The sequence below is a fragment of the Carya illinoinensis genome, chromosome 3 (genome assembly GCF_018687715.1).
Source record: "Carya illinoinensis cultivar Pawnee chromosome 3, C.illinoinensisPawnee_v1, whole genome shotgun sequence".
Classification (NCBI taxonomy): Eukaryota; Viridiplantae; Streptophyta; class Magnoliopsida; order Fagales; family Juglandaceae; genus Carya; species Carya illinoinensis.
The window spans coordinates 20,528,630-20,547,589 of record NC_056754.1 but is presented as its reverse complement, the minus strand read 5'-3'; the positions used below and the strand labels follow the sequence as shown (position 1 = coordinate 20,547,589).

At 34.6% G+C, this 18,960-nt stretch overlaps 2 protein-coding genes across 2 annotated transcripts; one reads left to right on the top strand and one right to left on the bottom strand.

Annotated features, from left to right (window-relative positions):
* Nucleotides 1-1,784: 1,784 nt before the first annotated feature.
* LOC122304596 lies at nt 1,785-3,002 on the bottom strand. Its single transcript, XM_043116855.1, has 2 exons — nt 2,903-3,002; nt 1,785-2,788 (listed from the first exon to the last, which is right to left on the bottom strand). The coding sequence occupies exons 1-2, from the start codon at nt 3,000-3,002 to the stop codon at nt 1,785-1,787; spliced, it is 1,104 nt and encodes a 367-aa protein (XP_042972789.1).
* A 7,503-nt stretch (nt 3,003-10,505) lies between these two features.
* On the top strand, nt 10,506-14,563 carry LOC122303723 (probable pectate lyase 20). Its single transcript, XM_043115630.1, has 7 exons — nt 10,506-10,737; nt 10,964-11,017; nt 11,465-11,530; nt 12,895-13,537; nt 13,653-13,756; nt 13,877-14,015; nt 14,111-14,563. The coding sequence occupies exons 1-7, from the start codon at nt 10,628-10,630 to the stop codon at nt 14,330-14,332; spliced, it is 1,338 nt and encodes a 445-aa protein (XP_042971564.1). The 5' UTR covers nt 10,506-10,627; the 3' UTR covers nt 14,333-14,563.
* The last annotated feature ends 4,397 nt before the right edge of the window (nt 14,564-18,960 follow it).

The window sequence follows — 18,960 nt, the reverse complement described above, 5'->3', positions numbered from 1 at the left end:
CGGTTGGGTCATTGATCAATCGTTGGTCCATGATTCAAAAATGCACAAATAAGTTTTGTGCATATCTAGCACAAGTTGAGTCATTGCACCCGAGTGGTGCGACCGAGCAAGATAAGGTATGTTTCATTTTCCTTTAATAATGTGGTCTATTTACGTAAGATTTAAGAAGCTGACACTATTTCTTAAAAAAATTTCAGATTGAAAGAGCAAAGATATTGTACAAAGAGATGGAACGAGGGAACTTCACATTAGAGCATTCTTGGAATCTTTTGAGGCACCAACCCAAATGGCATCAACACATGAGTACGCTGATTACGAGGAGAAAGCCTGTCAATAGACAGTCTTCCAATGAGCAGTCAAGTGAAGTTCTGGGCGATGTTGTGGAGGAAATCGTTGAAAGGCCTGTTGGAAAAAAGGCTGAAAAGGAAAGCTTGAAGAAGCGGAAGGCACAAGAACAATCTGATGCTGAGTTCAACACGGCATTAGGAGCAATGATCGAGGATAGACGATTGTTCATGGCGGAGAGAAGAGAATGGCAGATGAAGGCTGATCGCGATAGAGGTGCACAACTGGATCTTGATAAAAGAAAGTTTGATGCTAAGATGATGGGCAAGGATCTTTCTGGTATGAATGCCATGCAGCAAGCTTACTTCCGTAAAGTTCAAAAAAAAATTTGGGAAGAGTCAATGAGTGATGAAGATGGTATATCCGAATGACTTTCTGATTTCCAGCTTGTAGTGACTGCTTAGCCACAAGACTTCAGCATTAAGCATGTGGCTGGGCAGCCACTATGATAATGGATGACTTTCTATTTTTTTGAATGGAAATACATTGAAATTTCTGAATGTTAGTTTAGTTTTTGGACTTGGTTTTGTGGATAGAAAATCTGTGAAGTACCCATTTTGATGGAAGTGTTTGTGGATCTGTTTGTATGTGATGCAACTTGTAATTGCTGGAAGTATTTGGTGAATGGAGGTTGTATTCTTAAACTTGTCTGTTGGATCTGTTTGTGGACAATATATATGATAATGGTGTCATTTAGTTAGGCTGATTTTGTATGCTTTTCCGAATGCTGTATATTCCTGTTTTGAGGCTGTATTTTTTATGTCATGCAGCTGAATTTGTATAGTTTTATTGGTTCCAAATGTTGCAGCTGTATAGTTGCAGTCAATAATATAGTTTGTAGGTTTTATTAGATCCATAGGAGATGTATATTCCATATTGTGTACCAGTTTTAGACACTAATAATTTGTAGAGTTGTGTAGAGATAAATCCTTGTTTTAAGAAGTTGGTTTTATATGAGATGTGTAGCTTTTAATCCATTGAATTTGTATTTTTATTTAAGAAGATGTTGCAGCTGTATGTCATTTTCCTTTATATCCATTAGAGCATATTGTGCAACTGCCTTGTTTAGTATAAATATTTTCCTATATACTGCCTTGACTATAAATATATATATATATATATATATATCCAAAAAGAAGTTAATTATACTCACTAATATACACGTTCGACGTTCAATATAAATATGGATATATATATATCCAAAAAAAGTTACTAAAATATATAATATATACTGCCTTCAATATAAATATATATATATATATATATATATATCCATATAAGTTAATAAAAGGAACAATTGATACTGCCTTCAATTAAACAAACTAGTGATAGGTTCTCAACATTAAAATAATAAAAAGGAAGTCATAAAAAGAAGTTGAATTTTAATGAGCACTACAATACACCAACGAAGATGACGTTGGCTTTTCAAGAAATCCATATTATGCTCGGCCATGCATATTCCATAAGTGCTCCATAAGGTCGGCTTGGAGTTGAGAATGAGTGACTCTATCTCTAATACGATGATGTTGGGCAATGAACTCCATGAATTCAGGTATATTATCGCGTGAAATTGGCTCGGATGGAGTATCATCATTGGCTTCATAATTGAATTGGTCAGCCCCGAGATATAGATGACGTTCATCTTCAACAATCATATTGTGCAAGATAATGCATGCGTACATAATATCTTTTAGAACTTCAGGTTGGAAATACCTTGCAGGTCCACGCACAATTGCAAATCTAGATTGGAGTACTCCGAACGCACGTTCGACATCTTTCCTTGCAAACTCCTGGCAAGTAGCAAAATGTTTTTTCTTTTTCCCATGTGGAGCAAGAATTGTTTTTACTAATGTTGCCCACGAAGGATATATACCATCAGCAAGATAATATCCCATTGTGTACTCGTGACCATTGATAGTATAGTTGCATGGAGGACCACGGCCTTCGGCCAACGCAGCAAAAACAGAAGATCGATCAAGTACATTGATGTCGTTATGAGACCCAGGTAAACCAAAAAAAGCATGCCATATCCAAAGATCATAAGAGGCAACAGCTTCCAAAATAATAGTTGGTTCATTTACGTGACCAGAGTACATACCTTTCCAAGCACTAGGACAATTCTTCCATTTCCAGTGCATGCAATCAATGCTACCTAACATTCTTGGAAATCCACGCCTTTGTCCAACTTCTAGTAACCTTGCTATATCATTGCTGGTTGGAGACCTCAAGTACTCACCCCCAAAGATTGACACGATCGCCTTTACAAATTTCTTCATACTCAACCGTGCAGTACTTTCTCCAATTCTTACATACTCATCCATAAGATCTGCTGTTACCCCATATGTGAACATCCTAATTGCCGCGGTCATCTTTTGAAGGGAGGACAATCCAAGCCTCCCACTGGCGTCTCTCTTTTGGATAAAATAATCATCATGAGTGACAACTGCAGAATGTATACGCAAAAAAAGATCACGATTCATTCAAAATTGCCTCCTAAAAACGTTTGGCGGATATATTGGCGATTGAGCAAAGTAATCCTTCCAAAGGCGTTCATGACCTTCCAATGGATTGCGTCGGATGAACATACGAGGTTGAGAATTAGGACGACGTGAAGAAGATGCTCCAAGAGTTGCACGTTGTTGTCTATGTACGGCCATTGCTTCTATCATAAGATCCTCATGATCGAAATAATCTTTATCTAACATATAAAGAGTATTGCTATAGGGATCCATAGGGAAATAAGAGAAGAAAATGCGAAGAATTAGAAGAAGAAATATTGGTTTTTGATGAGTGGGAAGTAGTTCAAGAATGGATATATTTATAGGGTTTAATCCAAGACTATTAGCTACATCTAAAAAACTTGGCAAAGGAAGGACGGTTAGCTACATCTACAAGTTGGTTTGAAGAATTATGGATATGAATGTTGGGTATTGTGTATGATGGAATGAATGTGTTTGACCAAGGATAGAATTGTAGATGTAAAAGTTTAGGTAGAGAAGAAGGGTGGTTTGTAGTTAGTTTCAAACATAATATTTTATTTTGGATGAACAAATTGTATATGTGTTTGTTGTTCCTTAAATTATTATATATTTGATTATTAGGTAGAAGAAGGATTGACAAAATGTGTTTGTTGGTAATTAGGTTGAGAAAAAAAATTAGTGCTTGTAAATCAATAATTTAAATATCAAATTAAATTATTAATGGACATATAGTAGGTTTAATTGCAAAATATGAAAAAAAAAAATTATTATTAAAAATATAATATTATATTATTATTTTGATGAATCTAATGGCTAATCCAATGTGGGATTATGGATAGGAAGATTTTATGATTCAACAAAATATGTACTTTTCATCAAAATTTGGCATTGGCTTTGATGAAGCCAATGCCAATGGTCTAAAATGAAGTTAACCAACAACGTCTTGATCAGGTACTTCTGTTCAGCATATAATTGAAGTACAAGAGACCAACATGATTTTACAACCACGCAGAAAATGTGATCAGCTGATCTGATCTTTGATCCAAGTGTACTGTCATCACCGATCATCGATCTCCATATCTTACTATTTAGATCCTTGATTCAAATTAATTCCTTATCATTCTCTGTCGTTTGTCTAGGAAAAACAGACAAAAGTACGTATAAATATAAAAGAAAATATATAAGACCCTAGTTAAAACAATGGAATTAATATTTTATTAATAAGATTTAATTTAGTAAAATTTATTTTTTAAATCATGTAAACATTCATTATTTTATTATATATATATATGTGTGTTTTACACATCGATCGACTTCGTCAGAATATATAATAAGAACTTTATAAAAAGTTTTGGTCAAATGTGTCTGGTTTTTGTTGAGAAAATTTGGCTAAGCTTAAGAGGACCATTTACAACATATATAGTGAATTATAATATGTTAGCTGATTACTTCTTTAATCTCCAATATATGATGTAGTCCAATACCTTCGTGCATTAATCCATCTTTTACCTTAATTAGCCGACAAAAACCCTATTTCTATATATATATATATATATATCATGAATAGAAAATTTAGATCGTTAATTTAGAGTCAATATTATAGAGTGTGAGAAAGATAAAGAAAATAGACCATATTGTATTTATTAAGTATGCAATTAATTAGCTACATAAAGTTTTTAAGGATAAATATTTCCCACATACCAATTTCAGAGAGTCAAGATTAGATTTAGGGGTGTACAAGAAACCGGCCAATCGACCTCCACCGACGGCAACCGACCGGAACCGGCCGGAACCGGCGAAGAACCGGTCGGCCGGCGGTAGAAATAATCAGGAACCGAGGTCGGTCGGTTCGGTTCCGGTTCGACCACAGAGGAAACTGATAAACCGACCGACCGTATATATATGTATTTTTAAATATATATTTGATATAAAAACGGCGCCGTTTCATATGAAACGGCGTCGTTTTATTAGAGGACTTAATAAGTTGGACGACGCCGTTTGGTCTCAACCAAACGGCGTCGTTTGGTTGGGAACGGGTTAGGGTTATTACCCTTCCCGTTCCCCCTTTCCCCTCTTCCCTCTCCCCATTCTGTTCTGCCGCCCCCCCCCCCCCCCCGATTCTCTCTCTCTCTCTCTCCCTCTCCGATTCTCTCACTCCGTGACTTGCTCCGTTGGACGCCGCCGCAGGCTGAACCGGTGAACCGCCGCAGCCCATCTGTAAGTTTTCTTGTGATTTTACAATTTTTTTTTTCTATTATATATATTATTCGAAATATGTTTGTTATATAGATATAATCTGTATATATAATGTTATATATAATGTTATATATATAATCATATATAATGTAATCATATATATGATGTATATAATCATATAATCATATATAATGTATATAATTTGTTATATATATAATGTTATATATATTATATATATAATGTATATATATTAATCGTATTTTATATATATAATTATAATGTTATATTATATATATCTGTTATATATAATAATATGATTATATATGATTATATATATAATGTATATATATATAATCATATATAATGTATATAATCTGTTATATATATAATGTTATATATATTATATATATAATGTATATATATATTAATCGTATTTTATATATATAATTATAATGTTATATTATATATATCTGTTATATAATCATATATAATGTATATAATCTGTTATATATATAATGTTATATATATTATATATATAATGTATATAATCTGTTATATATATAATGTATATATATTAATCGTATTTTATATATATAATTATAATGTTATATTATATATATCTGTTATATAATTTGTTGTGTAATGTGTATATATATAAGAGATTAATTATTTATATAATTGAGAGAAGATGAGTGAACAACTTAGATTAGAGTCTTAGACTTGTGATGTTTGCCATGTTGCAAACTAACTGCTGGGATATTTTGTGTTATGTTTGCCAATTTTCAAATTTGTGATGTTGTATAACATTTATATTTTGTTTTATAATTTAGATGGATTCTTCTTCGTCTCCTATTGATGTTGATACAAATGAAACTCAACCAACCATTAATTTGGAAGATGTGAGAGAGACCAATGTTTCAAAACCCCTTACTGCCCCTACTAGTAGTACTTGTCCATTACCTAAGAAACGGAAAGGGACGGACAAGTCGATTGTATGGGATCATTTTACGAAGGTGGATGGTTGTCCTGTAGATGATCCAAAAGCTAAATGTAATTATTGTGGCAAGATGTATGCTTGCCACTCAAAGAGGAACGGAACTTCAACGATGTAAAATCATTTGCCTTCATGTCGTAAAAATCCCCATAAACGTGGACCTTTGGATAGGTATCAAAAAACATTGACAGGTGAGGCATCACCTGAGGAGGGGATTGGAGAGAGTGATGGTAGTACATTAAGGACTCTTGTAACTCAAAATTTAGTGAAGAGATTGCGAGGTTAGCTATTGCAGAAATGGTAATTTGTGATGAAATGCCATTTAGGGTTGTTGAAGGACAGGGATTTAGAAAATTTGCTTGGTCTCTTGAACCCCGGTTTAAAGTTCCATGTCGTGTCACAGTTGCAAGAGATTGTATGAAGTTGTATGAAGTAGAAAAGGGGAAGCTTAAAAAAGTGTTTAGAGATGGTGGCATGAGGATTTCCTTGACGACAGATACATGGACATCAGTACAGAATTTGAATTATATGTGTCTGACTACACATTTCATTGATAAGAATTGGAAATTGCAGAAAAAAATAATTAACTTTTGTTTAATCCCTAATCATCGAGGGGAGACCATTGGAAGATATGTTGAGTCGTGCTTGCTTGATTGGGGTATTGATAGAATATTTACTGTAACTGTTGATAATGCAAGTTCGAATGATACTGCAATTTCCTATTTGAAACAGTTTTTGACAGGAAATTTGTTGGGGGGTAAGTATATGCACATGAGATGTTATGCTCACATATTGAATCTTATTGTGAGTGAGGGTTTGAAGGAGTGCAATGATGCAATTACAATGGTTAGAAATGCAGTGAGATATGTGCGTTCATCCCCAGCAAGATTAGAGAAGTTTAAGAGATGTGCAGAAAAAGAAAAAATTGATTGTAAGAAAATGTTGTGTCTTGATGTACAGACACGATGGAACTCAACCTATTTGATGTTGGAGGCAGCTGAGAAGTTTGAGAAGGCTTTCAGGCGGATGGAGAGTGAGGATTATAATTTCCTCTCTTACTTTGATGATGGGCACATGGGACCTCCTAAAGCTACAGAATGGGAGACAGTGCGGGTGTTTGTCAAGTTTTTAGAGATGTTTTATGAAGCCACTACGAGATTTTCTGGATCTTTATATGTGACAGCTAACACCAGTTTTTTAGAGATTTGTGATCTCCAAACAGAATTGATTATGCTGAGTGAGAGTACTAATACTTGTTTGAAGAGTATGGCCATAAACATAAGAACCAAATATGATAAGTATTGGGGGTCATTAGATAGGATGAATTTGTTCATGTTAATTGCTGTTGTGCTTGATCCACGAAGCAAGTTAGGACTTCTTTCTTTTCATTTGAAGAAAATCCATGATGAGTTTCGTGCTGAGGAGTTGGTTTCGAATGTGAGACAGGTATTAGCGGATTTGTATGAAGAGTATAATGCTACATTCGGTTCCACCACAAGTACTCCTGCTTCTCAACCCCCTCCAATATCTAGATCCATGAATGTTAGTGATGGCAAACATGAGACCAAATGGTTCAAGGAGTGGTATATGGCATCTTCCACCATGGGATCTAATATTACCAAAACTGAAGTGGATCGATATTTATCAAATGCTTGTGAGGCACTCAGCGAATCATTTGACTTGTTGACTTGGTGGAAAATAAATGAGGCTAACTATCCTATACTTGCGAGGATTGCACGAGACTTATTAGCCATGCCTGTTTCCACAGTTGCATCCGAGTCAGCATTTAGCACGGGAGGTCGTGTGCTTGATCCTTTTAGGAGTTCGTTGGCTCCGAGAACTGTTGAGGCACTTATTTGCACTCAAAATTGGTTAAGGCATCCGGCAACACACATTGATATCTGAGAGGCGATGGATAATGTCGAGAGCTTTGTAGTAGAATCGGGTAATGTTTTCAAATTTTCATTGTAATTTAATTTTGCATATTTTTCATAATATGAATTCACTAACATTTGATATTTTATTCTTATTTATTCTTATAGAGTTGACCGCACAATCGAACGTGACAAGTATTGACGATTGAAGATGAAGACTTGAAGCAATATTTTTCATTTATTTATGTTATTTGTTGTGCTTGTATTTTTGCTATGCTTAAGACAATTTGGTTTGTTTTTCAAATTTATAATATGTAATATTAAATATCTAGTGAAGTTGTTTTTATTTATTTTTAATTATGTAGTAAGTAATATAGTAATTAGTTAGTTAATATGATGAATGCTTTGGTTATTTATTATTTTTATTTATTTATAATATGAATTATGATAAATGATGAATTATTAGTTAACAACAAAAAATTAAAAAGATGTTGGATGATTAATTCAGGAAAAATGTATATATATAAGAAAAAAAAAATCCAAACATATTGGATAAAAGGGCCAAAATAGGGCCTCAAACTGGGCCCAAAACCCACGGCCCAAACAGGGGGAACCGACCGGAACCGGCCGGCAAAGGAACCGGCCGGTTTCCTTTCCCCAGCACGGTCGGTTTCGGCCGGTTGTTTCATTGGTTTTTTAAGAGCCGGTCGGTTTCGGTTTAGACCTAAAACCGAAACCGGCCGGCCGATGTACAGCCCTAATTAGATTCTACCCCTTCTTATGTATGCATATTACAAAAAAACTGCTTATTTATGATCAGTTATTTCTAGCAAAATGATTATTTTCAATTAAAATGAGTTGCCAATAGTCTTTTGGTTATAAAAGGTTGATCACAAATACCCATTTTTCTTATTATGATGGGGAGGTATTTGGAAGGCAAAAAAGTATTTTTTGAGGTTGTAGATGGAGAGTGGGGATGGAAAATCCATTAACATATGGACAAATTTCTGGTTGCTAGACCATAAACTTATTCCAAATTATTCCAATGCACCTATTGATCAAGATTAATCAACAATGGCAAGCCTTATTGATGATGCCACAAAATGGTGGAATGTGGAAAAATTCAGAAGAACCTTACCTCCCCAAGAAGCAGAAGATGTATTGAAGATTATGATCAATTTAAAAAGTAAACCAGATTGTCTCATATGGGAACATGAAAAGAATGTAACTTATAGAGTTAGTGCATATAGATTTTTTCATGCACTTGGTCAATCTAGACAGGTAGGGGAATGCTCAGATGCTAAGGAATAGAGAAAGGTGTGGAAGATGATATAGAAAATGAATATACCAAATAGAGTGAAAGTGTTAATTACATGGAGGGCCTACAAAGATGAAATTCCAACTCTGAAGAAGCATCGAAAAGTAATCCTGGAGGAATCTTGCAAGTGGTGTAATGATGAGGATGAAGATGTGAGTCATGCACTCATCTACTGCCCTTCCATAAGAGATTGTTGGTGACAACACTTTAGTTACTTGATGGTATTTGAAGAGAAACAAGACTTTGTGCAGCATGTATATAAGGTTATGTTCTGGGGGAGTAATGGGGATGTAGAGAAGTTTTTTCTTATGGCATAGAGAATGTGGTATGGAAGGAATCAGAAGATATATGAAAATAAAATTTTAAAACCTAAGCAAGTAGTAGAGTATGCTCTATCCTTATCTCTGAAATATAAGGAAGCTCAAGAATATCAAAAGTAGAAGAAGTTGTCCAGTTGCAGTTGGCTGCCTCCTCCATCAAGGGCATTGAAATTGAATGTTGGGGTTATATTCTATGATCAATGTAGAGTAGGTGTGAGGATTACATTTAATAGATGATAAGGGTGGAGTCATCTTATCTACTAGTAAAAAAGAAAATGAAGTGAATGATTCAATGGAGATTGAACTGATTGCTAACTTTAGAGGTTTACAAGTTTGCATACCTTTGGACTTACACGAGCTCTTCATCGAAAGTAATTCTCTTCTTATGATTAATGAGTTATTTGCTGATGGAGAATCCATGTATTTACTAGGCAACCTAGTATATGAGATTAATGGCAGGTTTGATAAAAATATCTCAACTCAAAATTATCATCTTAATTCAAAATTTGTATCTCATCATTGTAACATTTTCAAATTCTCACACAAAATATATAATAAACAATTTAATTTTTTCAAATTTCAATTCAACTTTTTTAAATTTTAAAATAATAATAATACTTAAAAATAATATTTTAAATTTTCATCTTAATTAAAAATTCTCATCTACCAAATCTGCCTGAGAACATAATGAAGTTGACTCCGAAATGCACTATCCAACATACTAGTATGCAATTGACCGGATTACGTAAGTGTGGTTGTTTTTGAATAAAATGATTTTTTGACATGAAAAAAAGAAAAAAAAAAAAAGAAAAGTATGCAATTATTATGAAGTTATTAGAGCCGAATATTTATTAATTTAATTAAGCATTTAATCCGGTCAATTAACTTGACCATGGTTTATTAGAGATTGAAAAGAGCCCAGCCGGACTTACACATGATGGACTACTTATTCCGATATAAATACTTGGCTCCCCCCTCAACTCTCCATCCTGACTGCCTTCGTCCCTTTTTCATTCTTCATTCCTCCCAGCGAGAGGAAGAGGAGCACAACATTTACCATTGGAGAGAGAGAGAGAGAGAGAGAGAGAGAGAGAGCAACAATGGCGGTATCTCTGAGATGGTTTTCTGTTGGCTCATTGCTGCTGGTTCTAACGCTGCTTTTTATAATCGTGATGGCCTCCAAAGAAAAGGATCAACTTGTACAGTCAAGGTTAGTTAATTTACTTGAATTTTTTGTTTTTTCTATCCTCCATGCTATGTTTCAGGATTCTTGAATATGCTTTGTCACAAGCACAAAGTTTCCTGGAAAATATGTTCGCGTTTCGGAACAGCGCCGGAGCGCCGTCTTCTCGTGTTATTATTTAGACGCCTTCTATTTCAGAAAACGGTAGCGGTTCTGACATGAATTTCTACTTCCTGCGATTTGGCCGGGACAGGTTTGCAGAGGCAGAGGAGTTGCAGAGCTCCAAAAATGCGTCAATGGCGGACAGGTCAGTCAAGTAGTACTCGATCGGTGCCGAGAATTTCAGCTTCGATTTTACCACTAATCCTGACGGTCCACATGGCAAACATCTGTACGAAGGCCGCTAGATGATATATTCGAATACAGGAAATTTAATCTAAAATCCGAATAATCTGGATCGTTTGGATGAGATCTGAAAAGAATTCGCGTCGTTAATTACGTTCTATAAGTCGGTTTTATATTTAGATTTAAACTTAAAAATTTTAAAATGATAATATCTCAAAAAAAAAAAAAATTGTATCGTTAATTGGACACCATACATGTACGTAGTACGTCGTACGTACCATTTAACAAACAAAACGACCATGGCATGGTGCAGTGTTCTGCTCTCACCAATGTCAACTGTCAAGTCTAACTCAGCTCTGTTGAAGGAAAACAGTTTAGACGATATCATGATGATCAGTTCCATTTTCAGGTCAAAGGATGAATGGAATGAGCACGCTGTCCATGATCCAGAGGAGGTAGCTTCTATGGATGATCTGTAAGTCTCTCTCATTTCATTTCCCATTGTTCATTGTCGTGTATTTCCCGCTATTTCTTGATAGAGTATATAGCCAAAGGAAAAATAAATAAATAAACGGCTGAAGAGTAGATAATTAGTGGCGCCAAATCATCTTATTTGGCCGGTGGTCCATGGTCATCATATGCCAATCTGCTGTTCGTACGGCATCGTTTTTTCTTCTTCTAAAATATATGCTCCTCATAATTCTGTGTGCTCTCTGCTGCTGCCCCCTGACCAATTCTCCTCTCTAAATTCTATTAATCTTCGTTGCCAGCCTTACCCACATGCCCATGTCCTGATATCCGCCTGTCATGCTCTTACAGTATTTCCCAAATATATATATCTCAAGGTACAATACCTTTTTATACCTAAACCAATGATCCAGCAGCTTTGTGAACTTTTCCATATATCTCAATGTCCTACTCAATAGCTTTTGTAAAAGCCATTCCTTGACTGTACGTTCATGGAAACTCAGACCCCTTATCTATGCGTTGACACTTATAGCGAAAAGATGCCACTCACAACATATAAAATGGTATGGTGACAAAAGAAAGCCCATGTTGTCACCAGCTCCTTGGATTGGATTGTACGGGAGATCCTGGATTTTGCTACTGCGGTCTTTCCGTGCCACACCTTCTCAATGCACCAACCGGCTGCAATCTTTTTCTTGTTTTGGCCTTTTTTTGGCAAAAAAACAAGGATTTGTTAATTTATACGATGAAGTCTTGTACTCATATGCACCAAATTGCATGGTTTTAAAGTGGGAACCCAGTGCTTTTATGTAATCAGTGCAATGCTTTTAACTAGATCTTGTCATCCATTTCGCATGATTTATTTGTCCTAACCTCGGAGTGAAAGCAGTAAAGGAAATCACCCTTGTCTCTCTGCCTCTAACCCTTAATAGTTGATCCAGCCTGTCATGAGTCGTATGAGATCAGCTCAACATAAATAGCAGATCTTGTCTCAATTCTTCTCTTTTTGGGTAATGAAACAGATCGATTTGGTTTCATACCGCAACACTTCTGAGCAGAACTTCTTTTGTCCCTTCATCCAACAGTTGCTTTTATTAGCATGTTAATCGATGAGATCCCCATGACCTCATTGAATGTGTCATTTTTGTTGAAGTCGCTCGCCTACGCGTATCCATCTCCACGTACAACATTATGATCACATGGCCTACTCAGAACAGGGCACAATATTGTTTAATCACATATTTGAAATTCTGATCTTCACATGTCTCGGTGATGATTTCAACATGAAAACTTTAAGAACAATAGCTCCATCAGTAATAATAGATTAATGATAGCAAGCATTGTAATAATTATGTGTTTTAAATTTTTCAGGAGAATTCGCAATAGCACTCATAGGAGGAACTTGGGATATTTTTCATGTGGAACAGGGAACCCGATCGACGACTGTTGGCGCTGTGACAGGCGCTGGTACTACCGCCGCAGGAACCTAGCCAACTGTGCCATTGGGTTTGGAAGGAATGCGGTTGGCGGCCGTGACGGCAAATACTACGTTGTTAGTGACCCCAGTGATGATGACCCTGTTAACCCTAAACCGGGTACGCTCCGCTACGCAGTCATTCAGGACAGGCCTTTGTGGATTGTGTTTAAGCGGGACATGGTGATCACACTCAAGCAGGAGCTTATTATGAACAGCTTTAAGACCATTGATGGTCGGGGTGCTAATGTCCACATTGCTTATGGGGCTTGCATTACGATCCAATTCATTACAAATGTTATCATCCATGGCCTGCACATCCACGATTGCAAGCCGACAGGCAACGCCATGGTCCGGAGCTCGCCCAGCCATTTTGGGTGGAGGACAATGGCTGATGGGGATGCCATTTCTATTTTCGGTTCGAGCCATATTTGGGTTGACCACAACTCACTCTCTAATTGTGCTGATGGCCTTGTCGATGCTATAATGGGCTCCACTGCCATTACCATTTCTAACAACCACTTCACCCACCACAATGAGGTCCTATATGTCACCCATTTACTCATTTTGCTTTTAATGATTTTGGTTATAGTTAAGCAATTGGGGGACTCATTTTCTATTCTTTGGTTTGTTTTTACATGTTAATGAAAAACAGGTTATGCTATTGGGTCACAGTGACTCCTATACAAGAGATAAGCAGATGCAGGTGACCATTGCCTACAACCATTTTGGTAAGGGACTAATCCAGAGAATGCCAAGGTAACATACACATTAAATTATTGTTAGTCCTCAGTTTCTCCTCCTGGATGCTTTTTGGTTGATATTATATTTGTCTAAATTTTTAACCAGTTTTTTGGGTGTCAAATCAAAATCTTGCAGGTGTAGGCATGGATATTTCCATGTGGTAAACAATGACTACACACACTGGGAAATGTATGCCATTGGTGGAAGTGCTAATCCTACCATTAACAGTCAGGGCAATAGATATCTTGCACCTGCCAACCCATTTGCCAAGGAGGTACCTAAAAAAAAAAAAAGAGACCAGAATTTGTAACATTAATGATGACGGTGATAATTTATCATTGACAATAATGATTGACCTGAAATGGGCAGGTGACAAAGAGGGTGTACGCAGAGAATGGTGCATGGAAGCACTGGAACTGGAGATCAGAAGGAGATCTTCTGCTTAATGGAGCCTACTTCATTCCATCAGGAGGTGGAGCTGCAGCCAGCTATGCCAGAGCCTCAAGTTTGGGGTCTAAGTCCTCTTCCATGGTTGGTGCCATTACTTCCGGTGCTGGTGTCCTTACTTGCCGCAAGGGTTACCAGTGTTGACTCCCAATTCCATCAACAGAATAGAGAGGGAGAGAGAGTGAGAATAATTACTCATTTTTTCTTCCTTTTATCATTGTCATAGCACTAGACATCGAGTGTGCAGCTATTTCACACACATTGCTTCTTTGAACTTGTCCCAATCAAATATTTGAAAGGTGTAGATTTTCACATGTACCAAGTTTTCGCCACCTAAATATCCATTATTCCACTCGGCAGAGTGGCTTATCTCAATTGTCAGGCTGCTAAAGGTACCCAAGCACTTCCTTCTTCGTTTTCGATGTCTACTCAAATGTCTTCAAGCGTGCCCATTGAGTTGGTCAAGTCAAAGACTAATGGGTGGGGTCTCTCTCCTTCACGCAATGTCAGTTCTAGCATGGCCTCAATAGCTATGAATCACTACTCTATCACTACTTATTTATTACTTATAAAAAATTTGAAATTTTTTATTTTCTTATCATTTTCTTTTAGGTATTTTTTTAACATCCTTAATCATTAAAAAAATTAAAAATATATATATAATTTTATTAATAATCACTTCTTTAATCAATAAATAAAATTAAAAATTAAAAAAAAATTAAATATAAAAAAAAAATAGTAAATGAGTAATATGAAAGTTGTAACTCTTATCATTTTCCGGCTTGAATAACTGAAGATAGGAAAAATAAGATAAAATAGAGAAAGAAGCTCAAAAAACAAAAACTGAACGGCAAAAGCTCTGTAATAAATATTGTAAGCACCAAATTGAGCTATATGCACCTTTTATCATATTCCGTTGTAATTAAATAGATGTTCTTTTCTTATTGTTAGAAAATATAATAAAATTGAGAAGGATATGGAGAATAGAGAAGGAATCTTTACTATTCTCAATTCTTATTGAATACATAATAAATGTTCCCATTTATAGGTAAATGAGATTAGAGAAAAAAATATATATAATAAATCAATGATATTAATTAATTTATACAATAAATTAAAAATAGTAAAGAATAAGTGATATTATAATACACATACTATAATATTCTATCATAAGTATAGTAATATTCTAATACTTTTCATCTCTGTAGTCATACAAATCTTCGTAGAGGTGATATCCGCATGATGCGGGGTGGGAAGGACCCTTTCCAGCACCCTGCCCCTCACCGTGCAGGGGAAGCTTTTCAACCCTACACCGGGTCAACCCACCCTTACTCTTGTTGGGCTTTCACTCTACAAGGCAGAAGGGGGCAAGTTAGCAGGGTGTGGGCCCCTGCTACTCATCCCTAAATTCTAGTACTATGTATGTCCCATGTAGAGGTTATTAATAATGGATATTATTTTTTATTATAACATAAATTTTTTATATCACATTAAGTAATATCAAATTTATTTTTATAAATTAACATTCTCCAAATAAGATTATAGGAGTGATACTCCCATATTTTGATTTGACTTTTTTTTTCGTTTTTAATATCTCTAATAAAACTGTTATCCTCAAACAAAAATTCATCCTGTTGTATAATCAATATAAGTAAAATTGTAAATGCAAAATACTATATTCCCCCTCCTAAAGGAGTCAAGGACCGCTCACTTTGGCCGCTAGTGCGATTTTTTTTTTTTTTTTTAAATATTTAAAAACAAACTGCACTAGAGGTCAAAGTGAGCGGTCAGTTTTCAAGTTTTTAGAACAGGGTAGCAACACCATTTTCTTATTTATTATTAGGTACCTTTTTAGTACGGATGGTGTGATACTCGACTCTTTTAAATAATGTCGTATTATTAAAATAGTAATTTCACTCTTTATTTATCTTTTTATTATTTTATGATCTGATAATAGATTATTAAAAATTATTTATTATATGTTTTTATAAACTTATCATCTAATGTCATATTATGAGAGAATGACGAAAAAATAAATGATAAATTAATTTTTTCAATATAGAATTCATATAAAAAATTAATTTCTTAATAATAAACCGTCTTTTTTTAAAAGATATACACGTCACTTATACAATTATAATGATATTTAGCATTACTCTACACACATATATATTTGCACATGTTTATATATTTGATCTGTCTTACTTATTATTGATTAATTTCTAAGGATCTGTTTGAGGTTGTGATAGGAATATTAAAAAAATACTTAAATAGTGTTAAAAGCTTTTTAATAAAAAAAAAAAAAAAAAAAGGTTGTTTTGTGCCGCCTCCACCATAAAATTTTATAGAATTTCCATCCTTTCCAAAAAAAAATAAAAAAATATATATATATATAATATTTCTTTTTAGAAATAACGTAGAATTTTTAGAATGGCTATAATTACAAAGCAAAACAGCAATATATACTTATAATACCCAGTTAATTTAATACAAAAGGAATATGTGTAATCTATATTGTAATATTACAAAAAAACAGATGAGTTTCTATGGAATCTCAAAACAGAGTGCATATCATTTAAGAGGTGGCTGTAAAGAGCAGTAGCAAGGCCAATCTTCTGGTTTTCAATTTCTATCAGAACATTGGACTAAGTGTGTGTCCATTTCAATGTTCCTCAAGATCATGAAGTTCAAAGACAAAATTATTGCCCACAATCAGATTGTAGTATTGGAAGTGTTTGGTGAGAAAGAAACTAATGAAGGTGGAAGGAGCACAAATACTTTTTTCTTTGCCGGGCTTGGAAATCAATCCATGATCACCCGAGAAAGTGAATATTTTTAGTTGGGGAACTCTGACAAACAGATCAAAGTCATCAAACGTGGTTAGACCTATATACCAGGCCTTGAGATCACCAACTGATGATATTGATACCTTCCAAACAAAAGATGAAGATGGATCAATCGATCATGAATAGGTGGGATTAACCGATTAAGTACTAGTGGCTGACTTTGAAACAATATATATATATATATATATATATATATGTCAACTACTTCATCAAAAAGTAGTCCAATTGGAGATAATTAGGCACCATTAAGGCAACTTCATGCATGCTCCATAAACGCAATCTCCGGCTATTGGAACTGACATCAGATCAACGTAATAGTGATTATTAATTCTGATCTGTCATTTGTTTTGCCAAATATTAATGCTTTTATATTTTTATTTTTTTGTCATGCAGGTTGTAATTGTAAATTTTCTATCTTACACGAACTATGCCATAAAGTTGCTCTTTTTTGTTTTGGACGAGACTTTTCTTTCTAAAAAGTTCCTGTTGCTGTGACAACGAGAAGTAGTACTACTCTATTTGAAAGAATTATTTATGTAATTTGACGTAATGTGTTATATTTTTTTATTATAAAGTAGATCTAATCTCATATCATATAAACACACATATATATATTTTGCTTATCAAAATTATCAATTATAGACATAAATATATATATATATATATATGCGTGTGCGTATTGTGAGAATGTTTCTTGGCACTCGGGCTTCTGGTACGAACGTATATACATGCAGTCATGCATGCACGCATGTGACCAAAGTATTCGTCTATATATCTCAAACTCACACTAGCATGTATATTGCGTCTCTACTTACTTTTTCTTTCCTTGTTTGTTTTTTTTTTTTTTTTTTCAAATTAACATGTGGGGAATTAAGTTGTGTCCTCTGCATTAGTTCCTCTAACATGGGCTACTTTCACCTGATATTTCTTTCTTTCTGTGATTCTGTCACAACCGATATATATATATATATATATATATATATTAATAAATAAATGTACGTTTAAAAGCGAAACTCGTGTTATAAAACAACCAAACCCAAATAAGATAATCAAATTGAATGTTAAACCAACTAATATATACTTCGTAGCAGTGAAAAACACATGGAGGACCGAGGACCTTCTGAAAGAGTAGATCAGGCCAGGAAAAATAAAGCAGAAAAAAATGTACCGACATTTGAGTTTCTTGGCGTTTGATCTGATCGAAATGACTAGAAACAGAGAGTACAAGACAGCAAGTTCTCAAAGCCTTGGAAAATGTGAAGAGCGAAGTCTCTTTAGGTCTAATTACTTGAAAACAAATTGTAATCCTCATTCCATTATTATACAACACGTTTTTTCTTTTTCATTGTCAAATATATGGTATATAGATGATGAGTATAAGAATTCTTTTAATTTAACAAGAAGAAAATAAAATCAAATGTAGTATATGATATTACGATAATAAGTAGAAGAATTCTGAGAGGTACATGGGCTTTCGGAAGAGAGAGAGAGAGAGCGACATGGTAGGGTTGACAACTAATAGCATGGGTTGTTTTCAAAATTTAGGAACCCCTTAAGAGGCTAATTTGTAGAATAGTGGAGTACGGATCGAGAATTGTTACTTAACATTTCTGCAATATACTAACATATGATTTATCATTTTTTTTTTCTATTTAAACAAATATCTATACATCTACATATGTGTATTTAAATAGAAATGTAAAAATAACAAGTCACATGTTAGTGTATGGTGTAGGCGATGACAAGTAAAATTTTTCAATTTTGATAGGATAAGGACCAAGAATGTTAGCATTTAAGTTCTCTCAAAAATCCACCTTAAGCATGAAAATTGAAAATCATGGAAAGCTATCACCAGTTGTCCTTTTATCACATCTCAACCGGCTGGGAAACCCACTAGGTCGTGGAGCCTTATTTTTCCATTCATAT